The sequence below is a fragment of the Polypterus senegalus genome, chromosome 12, assembly GCF_016835505.1.
Source record: "Polypterus senegalus isolate Bchr_013 chromosome 12, ASM1683550v1, whole genome shotgun sequence".
Lineage (NCBI taxonomy): Eukaryota > Metazoa > Chordata > Cladistia > Polypteriformes > Polypteridae > Polypterus > Polypterus senegalus.
The window spans coordinates 133,962,113-133,982,169 of record NC_053165.1 but is presented as its reverse complement, the minus strand read 5'-3'; the positions used below and the strand labels follow the sequence as shown (position 1 = coordinate 133,982,169).

The window sequence follows — 20,057 nt, the reverse complement described above, 5'->3', positions numbered from 1 at the left end:
AAGAGACAGGATGTCAGGAGATTCCTTGTCTGAAGCAAATAAGAAAATGCTAGATTTGGAGCAACTTTCAGTGATATAATTTCTCACAAAAAAAGGGAAAAAGCCAAAGGAGATCCTTGAATGCATGACTGCAGTTTATGGTTAGCCTGCCCCATCTTTTTACAAAGTGAAATTCTGGGGCAAGCAGTTTAAGTGGAGTAGAGAGTCCATTGAACATGACGCTCACAATGGACAGCCTTTGGAAGCTGTTTCAATAGAAATATGCAAGATAGTCGAGGATTTAATTTTGTCAGACAGAAGAATTAAGGTTTTCCGAATAGCTGAAGAAATGGGCATCTCGGCAGGTACGGTTTGAAAAATAATTAATGAAAAGTTGGGCATGTCAAAGGTCACAAAGAATGGTGATGCCGTGTCAGAAGGCCACAAGGCTTCAGGCCTGTCAGGTGACCTCTGTGAAGACCAAGTGATTTTTTTTTTTCGTCATTTGGTGACTAGAGATGAGACTTGGGTCTATCGCAAAGATGCTGAGTCCAAAATGGAGTCGATGCAGTGGAAGCACAAGTCATTCCCCACCCTAAAAAAGTTAAAGACAGCAACATCTGCAGGCACATGTCATTTCAACTGTCTTCTGGGATATTGAAGGACTTTTGCTTCTGGAGTTCATTCCACACAAGACAACCATAATCGGGGAGAGTTATGCAAACACAATGATTGGTTTGCGGGAGTCAATTAAGGAGAAAAGACAAGGAAAACTCACAGCAAGTGTGCTGCTTCTTCACGACAATGTGTCAGTTTACACGTCACGTTAATCGCAGGCTGCCATCCGAGAATGTGGGTTCCAGCAGCTGAACCATCCACCCTGCAGTCCTGACCTGGCTCCCTGAGGTTATTTTTCGTTCCAGGTTTTGAAGAAATGTCTCTGTGGACAGCAGTTTTCAAATGAGGAAGATGTCAAGGTAGCTGTGACGTCCTGGTTTGAAGGTCAAATAGAAGATTTTTTTTCAAAGGGGTTAAAGTCATTGCAGAAAGAGTGGATGAAATGTATGGAGCTATTGGGGGGCTATATTGAAAAATAAAACAAAAGTTGTTTGAAAATTCTTTTCTTTTCTACTGAGGTAGATAAAGTATTGGACGCCCCTCATATGTTTCAGGGATCAAAAGTAGAAACAAATAGTAAATTTAAAACAAGCAAATCATAATATTACTCTATACAGAGTTCCCATTGGATTACCATGTGTGACCGGTAGAAATAAAATCACATGCTGTGGCAGTTTTGTAGTTATTTTTTGTGTATGTACACCTTCACACTTCATGTTCTTAGCTGGGGGTTTATGAGAAGTGTGACATTGCTGTGTAACAAGAGTTTGAATTATCAAGTCACAACTCAACAAAATTAAGTAATTATGTCCAAATTCTTCCAGTGCTTCGAAAGGTGATCATGGAAAATTTCACACTGAAAGGTTTTTTATTTTGTATTTTCTGTCTCATCAATATAGTTAGAAAGAGATGCTTGCTCCACTATTTCATTAATCATGATACTTTAAGCAAAAAAATTCTGCTTGAGTTGGCTGCCATCTTTTCAACAGGAAAGGGAGGATGGACCAACACTTCAAAAAGCAGCTTGTGCCATTTGAAACCAAAAAGTTGTTATGATTGGTACTTTTTATTAATTATTTGTGCTTTTTGCTTTGTATATTTGGAGATTTATCTAAACTGGTGTTTTTATACTGGCACAGAATACAATTTTGACTTTGGTTTCTCTCTATCATCCTTCTTTAAAATTTTGTATAGTTTTCGCACTGCAGCATTTTCTGTTGCTCACAGGTACCGCTATTTTGCAGTAGTAATGCTAGCCTTTGCTTTGGCTATTCTGCCACAGTTCATGGGGAAGTGCGCAAAGAGTGTTTTCATGACCTTTAATTCGGGTTTTGGATAAAAATACTTTACTTGTCCTTTGTTTCTGGCTTGGTGAAAGATTGGTTTTGCATAACAGAAATCAATAGTGAGCAATGGTGTACAACAGCAAACGAAAAAAAGAAAAACCTTATGACACATAATCTACAATCCCATTATCCAGTAGCATGCTTTAAACATGCAAAACGTATGTTTTTCTTTTGCTAAAATACTGTTAAATTGTTACTTCTGGAATGAACCACACACTTCAGAAACAGTAAAGTAAAGCCTCATGGGACTGACGTTTTGATTTGAAGACCATACTGTTGACAAATTCAAAAGCACAGTATTATGGGAAGGTGTTTTCCTGTTTACAATATGCACTAATTATTATGGAAGTATATGTTTTAACATTTTTTTAACAAAATAAAACATGCATTTTGCACATCTTAAGCGTACAACTGTGGATTATGCCACACGAGTAACATGAGATTTTTTTTTTCTTTCTTTCAAAGGACATTTTTCATGTTGTTTGCTGCTACACAGCACTGGTCACCATTGGATTCTATTCTATCACTTTTTTCTCTCCAGTCTGTATGAAAACATGAGATAAAAATTTTTTCTTAGGCATCACAAAAACAGTATCACTACAAAGTAACATATTACAAAATGTCATTTTTGGATAGAGTGTTCCTTTAACTTATTGATTGATGCAAACAAATGTAGTCCTCTGTGGTGCTGTAGCTTCTTATCTTCATGTCATCTTGTTTTTTCATAGATATGCAAGAGTAAGGTGAAAGAGACCCAACAGCAGTTCTTCCACAGCCTGGCAGTACGGCAGAGTTTACCAGAGCACTTTAATATCCAACAAGATTGTGGACACTTTTTTGCTGATGTTCCTGTTCGACTGTTACCCTGGGAAATGGCTAGTACACCTGAAGAAGATGGAGAGAAAGTGAATACATTACCAGAGGCTTTTATAGCAATCGCTGATAGTAATGCTCCCTCTTCTGCACTGACAACCCAGAAGCTGAAGCAAGTATCCACCACGGGAACTTTGGGTAAATTACGCAGCTGCGTGGTGGTCATTACCCAAGAAGTACCATATCAGACACTGTCAGATTTTGTGAAGGAGGGCATTTCTTACCATATTAAAAACCCTGATCTTTATGAACGGCAGATCTGCCTTTTGTTGCTGCAGCTTTGTTCTGGCCTTGAACACATGAAAGCCTATCATGTCACACACTCTGACCTGAGGCTTGAGAACCTGTTACTGATACGCTGCCAACCAAACAAGCCTATGGAATATTCAGATGCTGGCTCCAACTTGGCGTGCCCTGGCCGTCTTATAATTAGCAACTTCTCACAAGCCAAACACAAGAGCGAGTTAATGAATCCTGATGTCCTTGAGAATCAGTCCAGATTAGCTCCGGAGATAATTAGTGCCACTCAGTACAAAAAATGTGATGAGTTTCAGACAGGAATACTCATCTATGAAATGCTGCACCGACCTAATCCCTTTGAAGAGCTTCCAGAATTAAAGGAGCGGGAGTATACACCATCTGACCTCCCACGCATTCCCCAGCGCTCCCTCTACTCACAAGGGCTGGATCAACTTGCTAGCCTGCTGCTCAATGCCAATCCATCTGAGCGCATCCAGATTTCTGAGGCAAGGGCTTTCTTGCAGTGTCTGCTGTGGGGTCCACGGGATGATCTGTTCCAGACTCTTAGAGTAAACCAAGATGTTAAGCACCGAGAGATCATTTTGCAGAACTGGCTAGATGTAAAAAGAACCCTAATGGTAATCAAGTTTGCAGAGTACTCGCTGAGTGACGGCATTGCTGTTGGTCTGGAGGACTGGTTATGCTCTCAGTATTTGGCCTTCACAAATTCAGAGTTGTTGGCGAGTGTTGTTGCAATAGTTCTACGACAGCATGAGCATCTTTGATATTTGTTATCTCTTTGCTACTGGTTTTTGTCATACCACTGCTCTTTCTATAGTGCTACCCACATTTTACAGATTGTTTTGCAGTTTTGTACAGATGATACTTAATATATAGCTATATTATTTTGCACGTCTTGCACATCTCCAGGGTTACAGAGGTTTGTGTTTTCTGAACATGGAGTAACAGAGAAAGGATCAAAAAATTGAAATGTCGAAAAGACAAAGTGTTTTTTATAGGTTCTGAAGAAGCAAAAATACCCAATAGCCTATATATCTTGTTTGTGCTACAGATTAATCAGATTAGAAAGATGATAGCAATGATCTTACATATCTTTTTAGTATTAAATTATTTTTATGAAAACATTAGGCCATGTACTCCACATTTTATACGATTTTTTTAAGGTGGTGTGTACTTTATTTGAATTGTTTCCTTTCTCTTTGATTTTAACGGCCTAGAGCCTGATATACATTTGTTTGAGCACATTACAAAAATAGAAACCATGAGCTGTTTCATTTTTATTCTTTCATGTTTGCACTGAGTATAGGAAAAAAATTTAATCCTATAGACAATGTTGAAGAAGCAGTGACACTGGTTTAAGTCTGTGTGTGTGTGTGTGTGTGTGTGTGTGTGTGTATATATACAGATATGTTTAGGGCATGTTGAGCACTACTATTTAGTACGCTGTTTATTGACGCTTTGCATAGGCAGTATATCAATACACTTTTGTGTGATCATTTAGGAGAGAGGAGCCTACTTTCAGCTAAAAGGGGCAAGGAGGGCTGCAAGCAACCTTTCAGAAAACACTTACTGCAGACCCTTTGTACAGGCAATATTTCAGTCAGACAAATTATCTTTTCTTGGTCCTTGTTCGGCTTTTTATGGTATAAACGGGCATAACAAGGATTCTTTCAAAACGCACTAACTGCCTGCTAACTAAATGAATGGCAACACTTTTTTTAAAACATAGCCCAGGTTCAGTTTGTTTTTTTTTTTTTTTTTAACTTACAGTTCTGATTAACTTTTTTTTTTTTTTTAGCGATTCATATCCATGCTGTTTAAAGAATAAAATGCAATACAGAGAGAGCCTTGTGTTGTTTCTACAGTATTTACCAAAACACACTCAAAAGAGGGATGAACATAGGGGCATCAAAACTGTTTCACAAAATGTAAGACAACACCTTCGGTCTTCATGGACTTAATTGCATACATTGTTACCCTGTTTGTTTGATGAAGTGGCTTCACCTCACTCCTACCTCACATTACAACAACCACAAATCCCATTGTTTCTCCTATGTCACTCATACTGTACATTTCTGCCCTTTCCTTCCTCCATACCAGTGAACGTTTATCCCAGCATGCCAGCCTGCATCAAGCTCACTAGTCCATTTTCTTTATTGTTGGGCTTTGGGCAGCCAACACCCCAACAGGGTGGAGTATTGCTGTCCCCGTCATGTTGTGATGCTGTGTGAAGCAGAAATTCATCACGTTTTACAATCAAACATTCAATAGTAATCCCACATACTGTAAACTTGCTGATACTTCCATGACTTTCAAAGTATTCCTCACTGTGACCGCTCCTGTGTAGCCAATTATTCACCTAAACAGCCTCCCTCACTTTATGAAGTGTTACTGGGCACTTTTGTTACAAGTTCTACATTGTATGGTACCATACACAAAACATACATGCAGACCACATGTTTTGAAAACACTGTTGAGGCCAAGTTTAGACAAGTGGTCTTGAATCTCATTTGTGCTGATCATGCTTCCTCCATTCAGTGTCTGCATATGAAGTGCCTTACCTTTACCTGTTTATGTTATTCTTAATACCACGTCCCATTCCTGCTCTGATTCCATAACACTTTCAGTTTACTAATCTAATTCTTCCTTTACAATTGTTATTACAATGTCCATCACAACCACCTAAGTTGCTCATTTGTAATTTCATTATCAGATAACCACTAGTATAGCAGATATTCAACAAAACTTAAACTCTATACCAAATAACAAGTAACAGGATAAATTGTCCTGTCCAGAGTTGGCTGTGTGCTAAAATAAGTTGTTCATCGGTAGGAATGAATAGCATCTTTGGTGCAGGTTTTTGCCTCATTTATACAAAAAACAATTATATTTTTACCTTTTCTACCTAATAATTCAAACTTCCATGGTTCACTAAGTTGATCTCACAACAGACCACAACTGCATGAATTAAACACTGGAAATGGCTGTCTAAACAAATAAAGAGTACATAGTCTACATATGTACGAAAATTCGGAGACCCTTTCTCCAATGCTAATATTGCTGTTTGTATAGCCCACACCACATAATTACCTATCATTTTGCCAAATGAACTGCAGAATCACACCATGCTTCATCATAACTGGTCATACAACAAAGAAGCCTAACAAAGCATATTGTATAAAACTGCACTTTTAAGACTCCAAATGCATGTTCCTATATTTTAGTTGCTGGTGTTTCATTACATCGATTTTAGAGTTATCAGACTTGATGACTGCTGTTGCTGATCTCGTCGTCTGAATTTATCAGTTTACACAATTAGGGGGATGTCAGATTACTTGATTCTGTAATGACTTTCCAGCACAGTTTCATAATTTCAAAGTGTTGCGACCTTACCCCATTTTCTTATAGACAATAACATGTTGCCTGGTGGAGCCAGTACCTTTGTGAACGATTTACAGGTTCAGCCACAATTTCTGCCCTTTATTTTTTTTTCCATTCTATTGTGGTACATAAAGAACGAGACATTCAATGGACAATCCTGTCCGGTCCTGCCTGAAGATATCCATATTTTGAATAACTGCTGCGTTCCTTACATTTTATTTTTCCTTTGCAGTTATGCACCAATGCATCCTATAAAGTAGCATTTAAAACAATGGAAGGAATGCTTTCTTAAAGGATGAGTTTGGTATTTTTGAAGACCAAGTTATTTCTTCACAAACACGGTATTTATGCATTTGCAGCTCAAAATTGTGTTCTAAAATTAAGTGTTTCCCGTCTATGATGGGATGAAAGCTGAGTAATCGACATCGTCCTCAGTGTTAAACTTTGTAGTACCCTGTGCAATGCATGTGTCTCTGTTTATTGCCATTTGGTATGGGATTCATAAAAGCAGTGTTAATGTTTGTGACGTGCCATCTGTTGGAATGACAGAGCAACAGGACAGACACACAGACATTTATCCTTTAGTTAAGGTGGAGTGCTTTTGATGGTTTTCCAGGATGCAAGTATATCACCCTTCTAGCAGGCTTAGTCTCAACCTAGTGTGTTTCCCTTAACCCCCCAGCCATTCTTATCTGAATCTAATTCCATATAATATTCCCCTTATTGGTGTTTCCACTTCATTTATAATCAGTGTGACGTGAGCTACCTTATGGCAAGTTTCTCTTATCCTCGTCTTCCTGTAATTGTTCACGAGGCCATTAAAAGCCACACTGGGGTTACTTCCAGAACTTGGAGTTGAGCTTTTGGGTTACCAGGATAGAGTAGTGAGCTTGGAGATCACGGCACTTGAAAACGTAAAAGGGCCTGGACTATAGATTTAGCTTTTTTAAAAAAAAAAACAGCCTCCACCATACCTTTCATGACATGTGCTCTGACCCCTGGTGACCTGCAGGAGTTGCACCAGCTTCCCACAAGGCCCTCTGGGTGTCTGCCTCTCCCTATATGTCATTGCTATCCACAGACCACATGCTTATGAAAACCTCTAATGCAATTTTTTTTTTTAACTACTCTGGCAGACAGCAATACATGCTGACATCCTGTGTGGGTTCCTTTTGCTCCCTAGTGGCCCGTACAGAGCCTTCCACTTTGTCATTCCTGCATCTGTTCAGCCCGTGCCAGTTGGTTTGCTCTCCACAGACAGTTGTCAGCTTATGGAGGCGGCATGATGTAACAGCAATGATTCACTTGTCACATCTGTGAGTCTGACCCACAAATGTGTCATTTGTCCAGCAAAATATCCCAGACCGCCACTGACGATTACTCACAAACTTCAGTTGGACTTCTTTTTCATTCATGAATTTATTTGTGTTTAGTCGGCCTTTTCCATCATTTTCAGTATTATTCGGGTGTATCCAACTGATCTGGCTGTCATTTTCTTGCTTACTGTTCTGTCCTCATTTTTCCCCAAAGCCTTGCACTCTGTTGGAGAGGCTGCTGTCTTTAGTTGTTCAAGTACTGGCAAGTGAAGCACTGACCGTTTAGGCTGTGTCTTTTTTGCAGTGAGAACTAACCTGCTGTTTGGGAGGATCTTCTTGGTTGAGGTTAGCATGAAGGGATGAGGTTTGATCACATGTGAGCCCCAAATTATTTGTTATCCCAAAAAAATAAAGACATCAGGGTAGGTCTGCATTAATAACGTGGCTGCATAAAATTAAATGTTTGCTTCTGCAAAACGCATATATTTTTGTACACAAGTGTGAGTTTACATAGCTCAAGTGCAGCATAACCTGAGGATTGTGTGTGTGGGTGTGTGTGTTTATATACATATATATTTTATATATAAAGTATAAATGCTAAAAGAATCTTGCTTAACTGAGGTCCAGTCCTGTTAATGATTTATCTGCAGTATTAATGCTTTTGCATATTTCTCTTTACCTGTAATTATGTATAATGTATATTATTGCACGTCTTGTGTATACTGTTTATTTTATGTCAGCCGACAGGCACAGGGGAATAACACTAAAAATTCAAATAAATCATACAAAGTGTGGCGAGGGCTTTCTTTCACTATAACTAACTTCAGTTCCAGCTGTAAGGTGGCACTCCTGATACGGTAAGATTTAAGCTTCTTATTACCTGTATGTTCAGATGGGCTCATTCAGGTTCACGCCGCTGTGAGCATTCGGGCAAAACTAACATTTTGGAAATGGTTAAACAAGTGGCGTACTCATGGATCTGGGAGTATTACACCAGTCAGTCAGTCAGTCCTAACTACAGGGTCATGGGGGTCTGCTGGAGCCAATCCCAACCAACACAGAGCGCAAGGCAGGAACAAACTCAGGCAGGGCGCCAGCCCACCGCAGGGCACACACACACACACACACACACACACACCAAGCACACCCTAGGGACAATTTAGGATCGCCAATGCACCTAACCTGCATGTCTTTGGACTGTGGGAGGAAACCCATGCAGACACGGGGAGAACATGCAAACTCCATGCAGGGAGGACCCGGGAAGCGAACCTGGGTCTCCTAACTGCGAGGCAGCGGTGCTACCCACTGTGCCACCGTGGCACCCAAAAACTAAGAAATCCTTCCATCCTTACCAGAGTCAGCGACATTGGGGGTTCAGTGGAAAGAAGTCAAAGTGATGAATAATCACAGCAGGTGGACTGAGCTCTGCTTTTATGTAATGGCGCAGGGGGAGGCCGTTTCAGCACAGCCTTTTCAGTGTTCCCTGCCATTCTTTAATAAGGTGCATTCTCTAATAACAATAAAACAACAAAATCCCTTTTCAAGTGTAACGTAGTGCTTGTTGTTTTATTGTTGTTTAGTGATGAGTTACTTTGTTGTATGTTAGACACAAATGTTGGCTTGTTTTTGCTTCAGTCTGCTGTTACCTGAACGTTTTATTTCACTAGAAGGATTGCCTGAGCTCACCTTCATAAAGGAATACTCCAAAAATGGTGGGTGTTTTTGTATTTTGTTGGCTACTGACCCCTTCTAGTTTGTAGTGATGGCCGAAAACAAAATTTTAAGCTTGTATTTTCAAGCAGATAAAAAAATGTTATGACAGAATTGCCATCTGTGGTGACCGATTACTGGACCACTACAACTGATATGAAAAACATTCTTTGAAGAAAAAAAAAAAGTCGCATTTCCCATGTTGCATAATCCATATGTGATTTTTACAATTGTATACTTACAATGTGTCAAACACATGACTTTTTTGCTAAAGTATTGTTAAATATGTCCCAGAAGAAGACCACTGAAGGTCTGTTAAGGGTGACCCACTGGGCTGTTTGCTACCTCCCAGTTCACGGCCCTTCTTGCCTGGTTACACAGTTTAGCCAGACTGCCAACTTGAGGTGGAGTTCTGCTGGTTCCAAACATCTTCCATTTCCCAACTATGGAGGCCACTGTGCTCCTGGGAACACTGAAAGCTTTAGTAATGGTTTTATCCCCTCGCTCTGTTCTGTGACTGACCACAAGAATATTGCGGAGGTCTACAGAGAGTTCCTTGGACTTCATGGTTTGGTTTTTGTCCTGTCAGGCCGTGTGAATTGTCGGCCCTTCTATACACACAGGTACTTAGCTTTCTAACTAATGTCCAATGAATTCAGTTTCTCACATTTTGACTCCAGTCAGGTTCTAGACACGTCCCAAGGAGAATTTAAGCACCTGAGCACAATTTGGAGTGGATATTATAAATGCTTATATGAATGAGAGATTTCAGTTATTGATTTCTAACACATTTGCAAACCTTTCTGAAACCCATTTCACTTTATCATTGTGGGTTATTGAGTGTCGAATGAAAGTCAAAAACGGCAAATTCATCTATTTAAAATGAAATATGACACAATAAAGTATACAGGTCTTATATAAAGATAAAGTGGTGGCCTTTGCCCAAGAGCTAAAAAGGGCAGCTACACAAGTTTTTATTTGTGAGACCGAATGGCACCTGGCACAGCCCCATAACTGATGAGGAAACATCCAGAAGACTCGAGTAAACTGGGCAAATTCCTAATAATAATCAATAAGCGAGAATCAGCTGGTGCAGTGTCCACAGCTGGCTAACATTTGTTTCGTTCCTCCTCAGCCTGACGCTGGATTTGGATGGATGGGATTCTGTAATGTGTTGCTCTTCCTTTTCGAGGTGTCTCATTGTTTTCTAAGATGTGAGTACCGGCTATGGAATCTTATGGAAATGACTGAGTGAATTCATGCTTCCTTTCTACCACTGTCTACAAGAAAGTTTACTGTTCTGATATTTAACTTTATTAACTTTATCTTAGGGACGCACAGTGGCGTAGTGGTTAGCATGTCTGCCTCACGGCTGGGTCACATTTCTGGCCACAATAATCAGTCCAGCATAGTTGGCAGACATTTCCTTAGTCGTCAGGGGCACTTAAAAGACCACTGCACCATTGAAATCCACTCGAGTCATGTTCAGTTTCTCCCTCCCTACTGACTTTAATGCTTTTTGCTGAGTTTGATGAAATTTCCAAATCTTTCCATGATTTCACTGAACAGGAGGCAAAGCAAATACAGTACAGCGAAACAGCTGAGGTTTATTTGCATTCAGTTTTGTGCTATATTTCACAATTGCAAAGTTCATTGAAAAGGGCATTTTGGAGTTTTAAAAGTCTTTTGGGGAATGAAATGTTCTTTCCCACATGGCTCTTTATGGTTTTGGCCACACCATACCACCCCCTTTTGGACTTTAGATCCTTTTCTAAGAATATACAAGATGAAAAAAACGGTAAAACTGTCTTTTGGAAATTCAACATGGCTAAATACACCCCACAATCAGAACATTAGAACAATCTGGACAAGAACAGGTCATTCAACCCAACAAAGATCGCCGTTCCTATCCACTTAATTCTTCTACAATAACATCAAGTTGAGTTTTGTAAGTCCCTAAACTCTTACTGTCCACCACAATGCTTAGTCACTTATTCCAAATGTCTGTGGTTCACTATGTGAGGAAAAACTTCCTAATGTTTGTGTGAAATTTACCCTTAACAAGTTTCCAACTGTGTCTCCGTGTTCTTGATGAACTTATTTTAAAATAGCACTCTCGATCTACTGGACTAATTCACTTCATAATTTTAACCATTTTAGTCATGTCTCCTCTTAATCTTCTACAAGACAGTCTTAGACAAAAGCTGTGATTCCTGCTGTCGATGACATTGTAATCAGATTAGTTAAGAAAACTACACATGTACTGATAAATACGTCCTGCCCTCCGCCCCAGTACATGATGGGATTTGTATTCCCATTGTCAGCATTGGCTTTTAGTTTGCCCCCCATTACGAAGTTTTAATTTGGACCAACAGCAGCATACAAGCAAAATTTTGTGAAACTCATTCAGTTCAGTCATTTTTGCATGATTGGCAGACAAACAAACAGATTAAGATTTTATTTACAGAAAATATTTGGGCCTTTTCATTTTGTTTTGCTGCCATGTTATGCTAAAATTATTTAAATTCATTTTTCCCCTAATCAAACAATAGTCAGTACCCCAAAGTGTTGTATCATTTTCTAACCTGCTTAACCACCTTAGCGTTACATTTTTTGGCTTGAAAAATTCCATATTTATTAAATTTGATCTTTCTACTGTAAAAAATGAAATACTAAAAGTGCAAAGTCAGAAGTGTAGAAAGTATAGTGATACAAATAATAATGAGGAATAATTATAAAAACAATGCGAATACTATATAAACTGTGAAAATGTGTTGTTTGTGTGGCTTATCTTGAAGCACAGAGAAATACACAATCAAGCGTCACAGTTGGGACAGTAGTAGTGTGTTTCCTAGCGGATTTTCTTTCAAGACTGATCATCTTTTGAACAGCACATTGCACATGTACAACTGACGCAAGTGTCATTTTTGGATTCAACAGAATCACTTTCGATTTCACTGTCCATTTCATTTTCTCTGTCAAGAGCGTGCAATACCTGGGCTGATGAAAAATGTTTCTTATCAGACGCCATTATGAGGCTAGGAGAACACGTGACTGCACCATTCTCTGGGTAACACTTGCACAAGACACGCCAAATGCTGTTGGCACTTTTACAGTCTGAGTAATCCTCGGGTTTAACACTTGCGCGAGACACATCTACACAGTTGCCCGAGTGAAATTTGGTACTAATGCTTTTAGCACTGTTTTTACAACCTGAGTGATGCTCGGGTCTGACACTTCGGAGGTTAATCCAGACCACGGCCACTGAGGCGGGGTTTGTGGGGATCTGGGTCTGGATCTTAAGGCCATCACAGATCAAACACCCACACCACAAATGGTGACCAAGCAAAAACAAGATTTTAGGAATTTTATTTCAAATTTATAAAAAATTAAAAACTAAAATATCCCATTGAACCCCTTTGGTGGGGATTACGGCCTGGAGTCTCCTTGGCTCTGACGTGTCAAGCATCGCATTCTCTGCCATTCTTCACTGCAGATCCTCTCAAGTTTGGTCAGGTTGGATGGAGACCACCAATGGACAGTTGTTTTCAGTTTTCTCCAGAGTTGTTCCATTGGGTTTTAGCATGGACCGTAAGCTACTCCCTTAGTTTTCTCTGCTTTGTCAATATAAATAGCCCTTAAGCTCAGCCGTCTGTGAAAAGATAATGGGAAAAGCATGGAGGAAAATGTAACAGGTTAATTACAATCAGATGCATTAAACTAATAAACAATATGAGGTTAATTTCAGTGTATTTAAAAAGCCACGTCAGGGATGTGAATATGAAAAAAAAAGGGTAACCACACAGGAACAGTAGCACTGCTTTGACGCTGGGTGCCACCAGTCTGCAAAACCGAGCGGAGAACTTGCGTACGACAAGGTATGAGGTACCATGGAAAAGTGCGTGGCTTTACGCTAAGTGTAGTTTTATACATCGCGATTTGAACGTGGAAGCATTATTACACAACATTTCTGTGTGTATGCACCGTTTATACATGAGGCCCCAGATCAGTGGAGTGTTGCCGTGAGGTTTGTTCTTCTTGAAGTTTCTCCATCTTCACACAGGCTCTTGAGAGCTCAGCCAGCGTGACCATCAGCTTCTTGTTCAACTGTCTTACCAAAGTCCTTCTCCCTCAACTGCCTAGTTTGGCCAACTGCTCAGCTCTAGGAGGAATCTTGGTTGTTCAAAATTTCTTCCATTTATGAATTGTGAAGGCCACTGTGCTCTTGGGTACACTGTCCTGTCTCTGACCTCTGCAGGCAAGTCCTTCAACCTCATGGCTTGGTTTTCACTCCACCGTGGGGCCTTCAAGAGACAGTTGTGTGTCTTTCCTAAACAGTCCAATGAATTGAATTGGCTATGGGTAGACTCCAAACAAAGTGAAGAAACATCTTAAGGATGATCAGCAGAATGGGAGGCACCCAAGCCAAATTTCAAGTGCCATAGCAAAGGGTTTGAATACTTGTGTCAAGGTGAGAGATTTCAGTTTTCCATTTCTAATAAATCTGCACAATTTCTAGGAATCCTTTTTTCATTTTGTCATCCTGGGGTATTGAGTATTAGATAAAGTAGAGTAAAACGATTTTGCAGATGACATCACTCGTTTGTCATTCACGCGTTGTCATTGACTAAAAAACTTTGTCAAGATAACCCAAGTGCTGTGCATCAATGCAAGATCTGATGAAGCCGTTATTCTGACTGGAAGTCCACTTGATGTTGAGGAGTTCCACCTCCCTTGGCAGCCTGTGAAACGAGGGCAATGCTGCAGCTAAGGACTTTAAGGCAAGGTTAGTATGGAAGCCAACCCGGACACAGACAGGCAGGAGACAGGTTTGCCACACTACATGTGTTTATTTACAACTAGCAAAATACCGGCGATTCGCAGTGAAGAAGTAGTGTGTCTGAGACATCACACACTCCATGCACGGGTTTACCTTTCCCAGTCCTGCAAAGTCAGTTCAGGTGAGCCGCTCGGAGTACATGCTTCTCAGCTGTGCTTGTGCTATCTCGTGCGATCTCGCGATGTCCACGGCTTTATTTAATGTTAGCTCAGACCTCGCACTTAAAAGTTTCTGTCGCACTTTTGCTAAATTTGTGCCAAACACTATTCTATCCCTGACCATCTCATCTTCGTTTGCATAAGCACAGTCCTTCACCAACAATTTTAACTCAGTTACAAAGTGATCAAGAGTCTCGTTTATACCCCGCGTCCTCTCAGTAAACTTGTATCTCGCGTATTCGTCTTAGGCATGACAAACGCAAGCGGAAGCGTGTCTATGAACTTAATTTAAAGTTAAGATTTACACCTTGCTTTCCTATTTGTTTGCATAAGCACAGTCCTTCACCAGCAATTTTAACTCCATTACAAAGTGATGAAAAGTCTCGTTTATACCCTGCGTCCTCTCATTAAACTTTGTATCTCACGAATGTTGTTTTCATCTTAGGCCTGACAAACGTAAGCGGCAGCATGTCTATGAACTTAATTTAAACTTACAGTTTACACCATGCTTTGTTTCCGCAGTAGCTGCACTTATGAATATGCTTGTATGCGTCACTCGCTTCATATTCTTTTGCTGCCTTCTCAATTGTAAGCACAGTCCTTCACCTGCGAATATTTTGCGGCAGCATGTCTATTGGATAGCTGCTGACGGACAGCCTTATATGGGCAGGCACAACTCCGCCTCACACGGTGACCGAGCTGCAGGCTATAGCCATATATATGGACGAAAGTAGGTTCCAGTTATGACCGTTACGCGTAGAATTTCGAAATGAAACCTGCCTAACTTTTGTAAGTAAGCTGTAAGCAATGAGCCTGCCGTCGTTTCAGCCTTCCACCTACATGGGAAGTTGGAGAATTAGTGATGAGTGAGTCAGTCAGTCAGTCAGTGAGTGCTTTGCCTTTTATTAGTATAGATTGGGAAGCATTTCACCCAGCTCCCCACAGCACCAGTGCCCAAATCATCACACACCAAGACATAAGAATCACAGCCCAATACGGTCCCTTCTAGCCAACAGTCCTTCTCCCTCTACTCCTGCTCAGGCTTTGTCCTCTTCCTCCCGACTCTGACCTCTGAATGGTGGGGACTGACCCCTTTTGATAGGGCACCCAGAAGGACTCCAGGTGCCCAACAAACTTCTTCCTGGAAGGCCCTGAAAAGGTCCATGTGCCCTCTGGTGGTGGCCACGGGTTCCAACAGGGTTGAGCTCCCTGCTGGAAACCAAGGGTCCTGCCCTCTGTCACCCCAGGGGAGAAACTGTCCTGAAAATACTCTCTCTCCCCTGGTGCTTCCACACTCTGGGCGTCCTGGCCGGGTAAGGGTTCCGGCTGCCCGCCACACTAGGCAAGGCCAGCAGTGCATTTGCTACCCTCCAGCTGTCTGGATACAGCCTCATAACAAAGATGAGACCATACAACAGCAACGTCAACTCAAGAGTGACATGAAGAAGACTGAGGTGTTCCACAATATGTGCCTCAGTAGAATTTGTCATATCTTCTGGCCAGAGAAGATCTCAAAGATTGACTTCTTATATAAGAAGACCAATCACATAGTTTGGTGATGGATGTCAAGCGGCGTAGAATGAAATGGCTTGGGCATGACCCCCAAACGGACCAGAACCGCATCCTGAAAGTAGCTATGAGTTGGAAGCCACCAGGGAAAAGTAAGAAAGGAAGGTCCGATAACAAACTGGAGGAGGAGTGTTGAAGCTGAACTGAAAGAGTTACACCGCTCATGGGGTGAAGCACAACAAGAAGCAGATTGTTCTGTAGAGAACAAGGAGACATAAGAAGAAGAGAAAACAAAATTCTCAACGATTCTAGCGCAAGGTTAACAAAATGTGCAAAAAGTGAAGGAGTCTGAATACTCCCAGAAGACATTGTGTACAGAAAACAATCCATGTCTTCTTAAAGATAAGTAACAGATGGCATTATAAAAATAGAATTGTATTGGAATGATCGTTTTGTAAGCTGTGTTAGGACTGCTGAGCGGACGCACCTTACCTCGACTCCTCTGGCCTCCTCTCGCAGCTTACAGAATGGTGTGCCATATTAAGATCCATTCAAATGCTGATGCCACTAAGCTGAGCTTTTCAATAAAGACTTATTCCGACGTCATCATTGGCTGTAATATTTTAATGCTCCTTTCACTTTGCTTCCAGCAGTCTGGCTGTGAAAATTAGAAAAGCAAAATAAAGAAGAAGAAGAAAAGGAATAATTACACAGTGCTAAGTGAGCAAGGGGATCAACTGAATGCACCTTAGGTAAGTCAGTTTAGTTTAGTTCAAACTAAACAAATTGTTGTGCTTTTAATTAACTAAAGAGATCTTCATTTAGATCTTGGTTTGCTTGTCCGCGAATTCCACGCATGCGCAGACCACCTCCCAGTTTAGTACGTTGTTGTTACTCATGGATGTCAACAATGTGCCGGAATAACGAAAGGGTTGGTGGACAGTGTTACGCTGGTTAGCTCCTGAGGCCTGGTTAGTGAATGAGATTGCCGAAGATAAAAGGTACGTGCCTACGTAACATATGGATGAAAGAAAGACAGTGGGTGAAATAAATGACAACGTAACAGCATGTTCCGGAAAATTATTATTGTTACGTTGTAGCCTGTGAGTGCTGTGCGTCTCACAGTTGTACCGTGACTTGCTCACATGTCAGTGAAGTGATCCCTATTTTTGCTTTAAAGAGCCTGGATATCTATGTGTCCCCCTTTTATAACCATTGCTCCGTGTATATTGCCTTACTCTTTGGATTGCCAGAAAGTAACCTGCGCGATTGGAGAATGGCTGAGAAGAGATCGTGAGAGGAAACGACAGCGTCATGAAAACGAGACGGACCGTGAACGGACAGAACCATAAATGCTCCTACACCACCACATAATTACGTTTCGGACAGTGATTCCGAATAGGCCGTTCCTATCGAATCAATATCCAAGGGTTTTCTTTTTTAATTTTGTTTCCCTTATAAAAAATCATAATGCTCTGCGACGAAGGGCCAGTTCACGACTGGCAGCCGCGTTTAAACAGGGAGCCCTTCACAGACAACTTTAACAACTTTGGGGGCACATGGCTAGTCAAATATATAAGCTCTGCATCGATGACTTCACAAAGTCAATATGATTTATTTTTATAAATAATTAAAAACTACAAAGTGTTCTGCATGATTAAAAATCCAAACCGGATTCCAGAACTGGGCAGAAGACGCCCATGTGCATGTGTTTGATGAAGAGGTGTGTGGTGTGCCTCCGTGGAGTCGGCCCAGGGGAGTCTCTTCATGCTCCCACTCGGTGTCTTCAGAAAGTGCTCAGACCCCTTCACTTCTGAGATGTCTTACCTTTGTGCTAAAATCATTAAAGTTGATTTTGTTTCCTTCATCAGACAATGCTCAGTACCCCACGTTGGCAAAGCAAAAACGGGATTTTAGGACTTCTCGAAAATTTATTAAACATTAAACCTTGAAATATCCCACTGAGGCACACGTATTCAGACCCTTTACTCGGTACTTTCTTGAAGCCTCTTTGACAGCAATCATGGTGTGGAGTCTTCTTTTGCTTCACACACTTAGATTTGGAGATTTTCTGCCATTCTTCTCAGAAGATCCTCTCAAGTTCTGCCAGGTTGGATGGAGACCATCAGTGGACGATGAGTTTCACGTCTCTCCAGAGATGTTCGATTGGCTTCAAAGTCTAGAATATTCCCAGAGTTTTCCCTAAGCCACTCCTGTGTTGTCTTTGCTTTGTCCTGTTGGCCGGTGAACCTTCGGCTCTGTCTGGTGTCCATAGTGCTCTGGATTTCTCTGCACTTTGCTCCATTCTCCTTTCCCTAACGCCTGTCTAGTCCGCCAGTCTCTTCTAGTGAAAGCAAAGAGGCTGCCACCATTAGATTGGCATTGTGCAGGTGGGGCCTGGTTGTCCCCCCAGATGTGACATTTTGTATTGAGGCGAAAACTGTTCAGTCTTGGGTTCATCAGACCAGAGAGAAGTTTGAGAGTGGATTGAGATTCAAATTCTTGTTTCATGTCGATTTTATCCATTTTTGATTCTTTGCTTTATGCTAATATTGCTTGGGTTTATTATTTGTATTATTCCTTGTTTTTCATGTTATCTGTGTATCTAAGCCTTTGTTATGTGTTCTGTGAGTAGTTCACCACAAGGCAGGACCACCGGCAGGGAGAGCACTTTGCCCAGTAATGGCGAGAATTTCCCAGAGTTCCTGGCAGTTCATTAGAATACACTGGGGGTCTGTGAGTGTTTATTTCAACGTTACTTTGCGTTTTGTGATCATTGGAGTTTTGACTTTCTGCCCTGTTTTGTGACTTTGCCTTGGATTTCATATTGGGACTTTGTTTGCCTTGAATTTGCCTTTTTGTGTTCCATGAACGTTCATGTTATTACAGATCATTTTTGTATTAATAAATGTTTTATGTTTAAAAAGATGTGTTACTAGACAGGGTTTCACCTTCTAGTGGGCACTTACACGGGACTCTCGAGTGGCACCACCAGCAGACTGCCGCTTACAGTGGATTCTCGTTTTATTTTTCACAAGGCTAAATTGCCTACCATGGCCTAGTAATTTTAGCCCCCTAATCATCATCCCCTGTCTCTCTAATCATCTAAGTGTCTCTCTCTCTCACACACACCCCTTCACCACCTAATAGCTAATGTGTGGTGAGTGTACTGGTCCAAAAATGGCTGCCATCGCATCATCCAGGTGGGTGCTACACATTAGTGGTGGTTGAAGTGGCTCCCCACTCACTATGGAAAGTACCTTGAGTAGTGAGAAGAGCACAATAAACATGGTGTAAAAAGGAAGAGACTCGACACACGTAAAAAGGTTTGGGGCAGCCACCCATATAATATTCCTAGCTGCAACAGAGTAGTTGATTGTAGAGAGTCCAAGACAGAACTGATGAAGGTTGGAAAAGATGGTGGTTTTAAGTGTTCAGACAGGAAGTGATGTATATTAACTGGAAGTGGTGTGGGTTTTCCGGAAGTGACATTTCTCTGACATCAGCCTGGGCACCGAAACCGGAAGTGACGTTCTTGATTCAGATAGGTTTTCCCACAGCTGGTCTGTAGAGATAGCAGGAGAAGGTTTAATGCACCCTGCCCTCCCCTGACCTGGCGTGGAATTACCTTTACTTGGTCCACACCATGTCCCCCTATTCGCACATATCTGACAATGGAAAGAATTATTATTATTATTATTCTGCAAACGCAGAGCAAACAATGGTTGACCTGCACAGGTTCATCTTTTCATTGTGGCACAGTCCTCAACATCTTTTTTGAGATCTTTGTGAGAGCCGGTTAAGTGTCTTTTTCAATTATTTAATTGAGCCCCACACACCTGACTGCCCACAGGATATTAACCACATGGAGAACTCGCTCTTGTCATTGCCAACGTCAGTCATACTCAAAGTAATCCACATCCATATTTTCATGTTTATGACCAACTAGCTGAAATTCCCGCCGTTGCCCGTGAGGAAAATAAAGATTTTTTTTTATTGTCTGAGAAAAATATAATAAAAAAAACACAACTTTAAAAATAAATTAACAAACAATGAAAACTCACTA

The 20,057-nt window shown here is 41.0% G+C and overlaps 1 protein-coding gene and 1 long non-coding RNA gene across 4 annotated transcripts in view; one reads left to right on the top strand and one right to left on the bottom strand.

The window, feature by feature from the left end:
- The window catches only part of peak1 (pseudopodium-enriched atypical kinase 1), a 152,911-nt gene extending 144,357 nt beyond the window's left edge, over positions 1 to 8,554 (top strand). For all 3 annotated transcript variants that reach the window (XM_039773491.1, XM_039773489.1, XM_039773490.1), the window contains one exon: positions 2,672 to 8,554. In XM_039773491.1, coding sequence (XP_039629425.1) covers positions 2,672 to 3,841 — 1,170 coding nt within the window. In that variant the 3' untranslated portion in view covers positions 3,842 to 8,554. The remainder of the gene's footprint in view (positions 1 to 2,671) is intronic.
- Positions 8,555 to 12,920: 4,366 nt separating this feature from the next.
- LOC120541654 lies at positions 12,921 to 16,809 on the bottom strand. The gene is made up of 3 exons (XR_005636056.1): positions 16,739 to 16,809; positions 16,484 to 16,649; positions 12,921 to 13,136 (listed from the first exon to the last, which is right to left on the bottom strand). It is a non-coding gene; the product is annotated as an uncharacterized LOC120541654 (long non-coding RNA).
- Between the last annotated feature and the right edge of the window lie 3,248 nt (positions 16,810 to 20,057).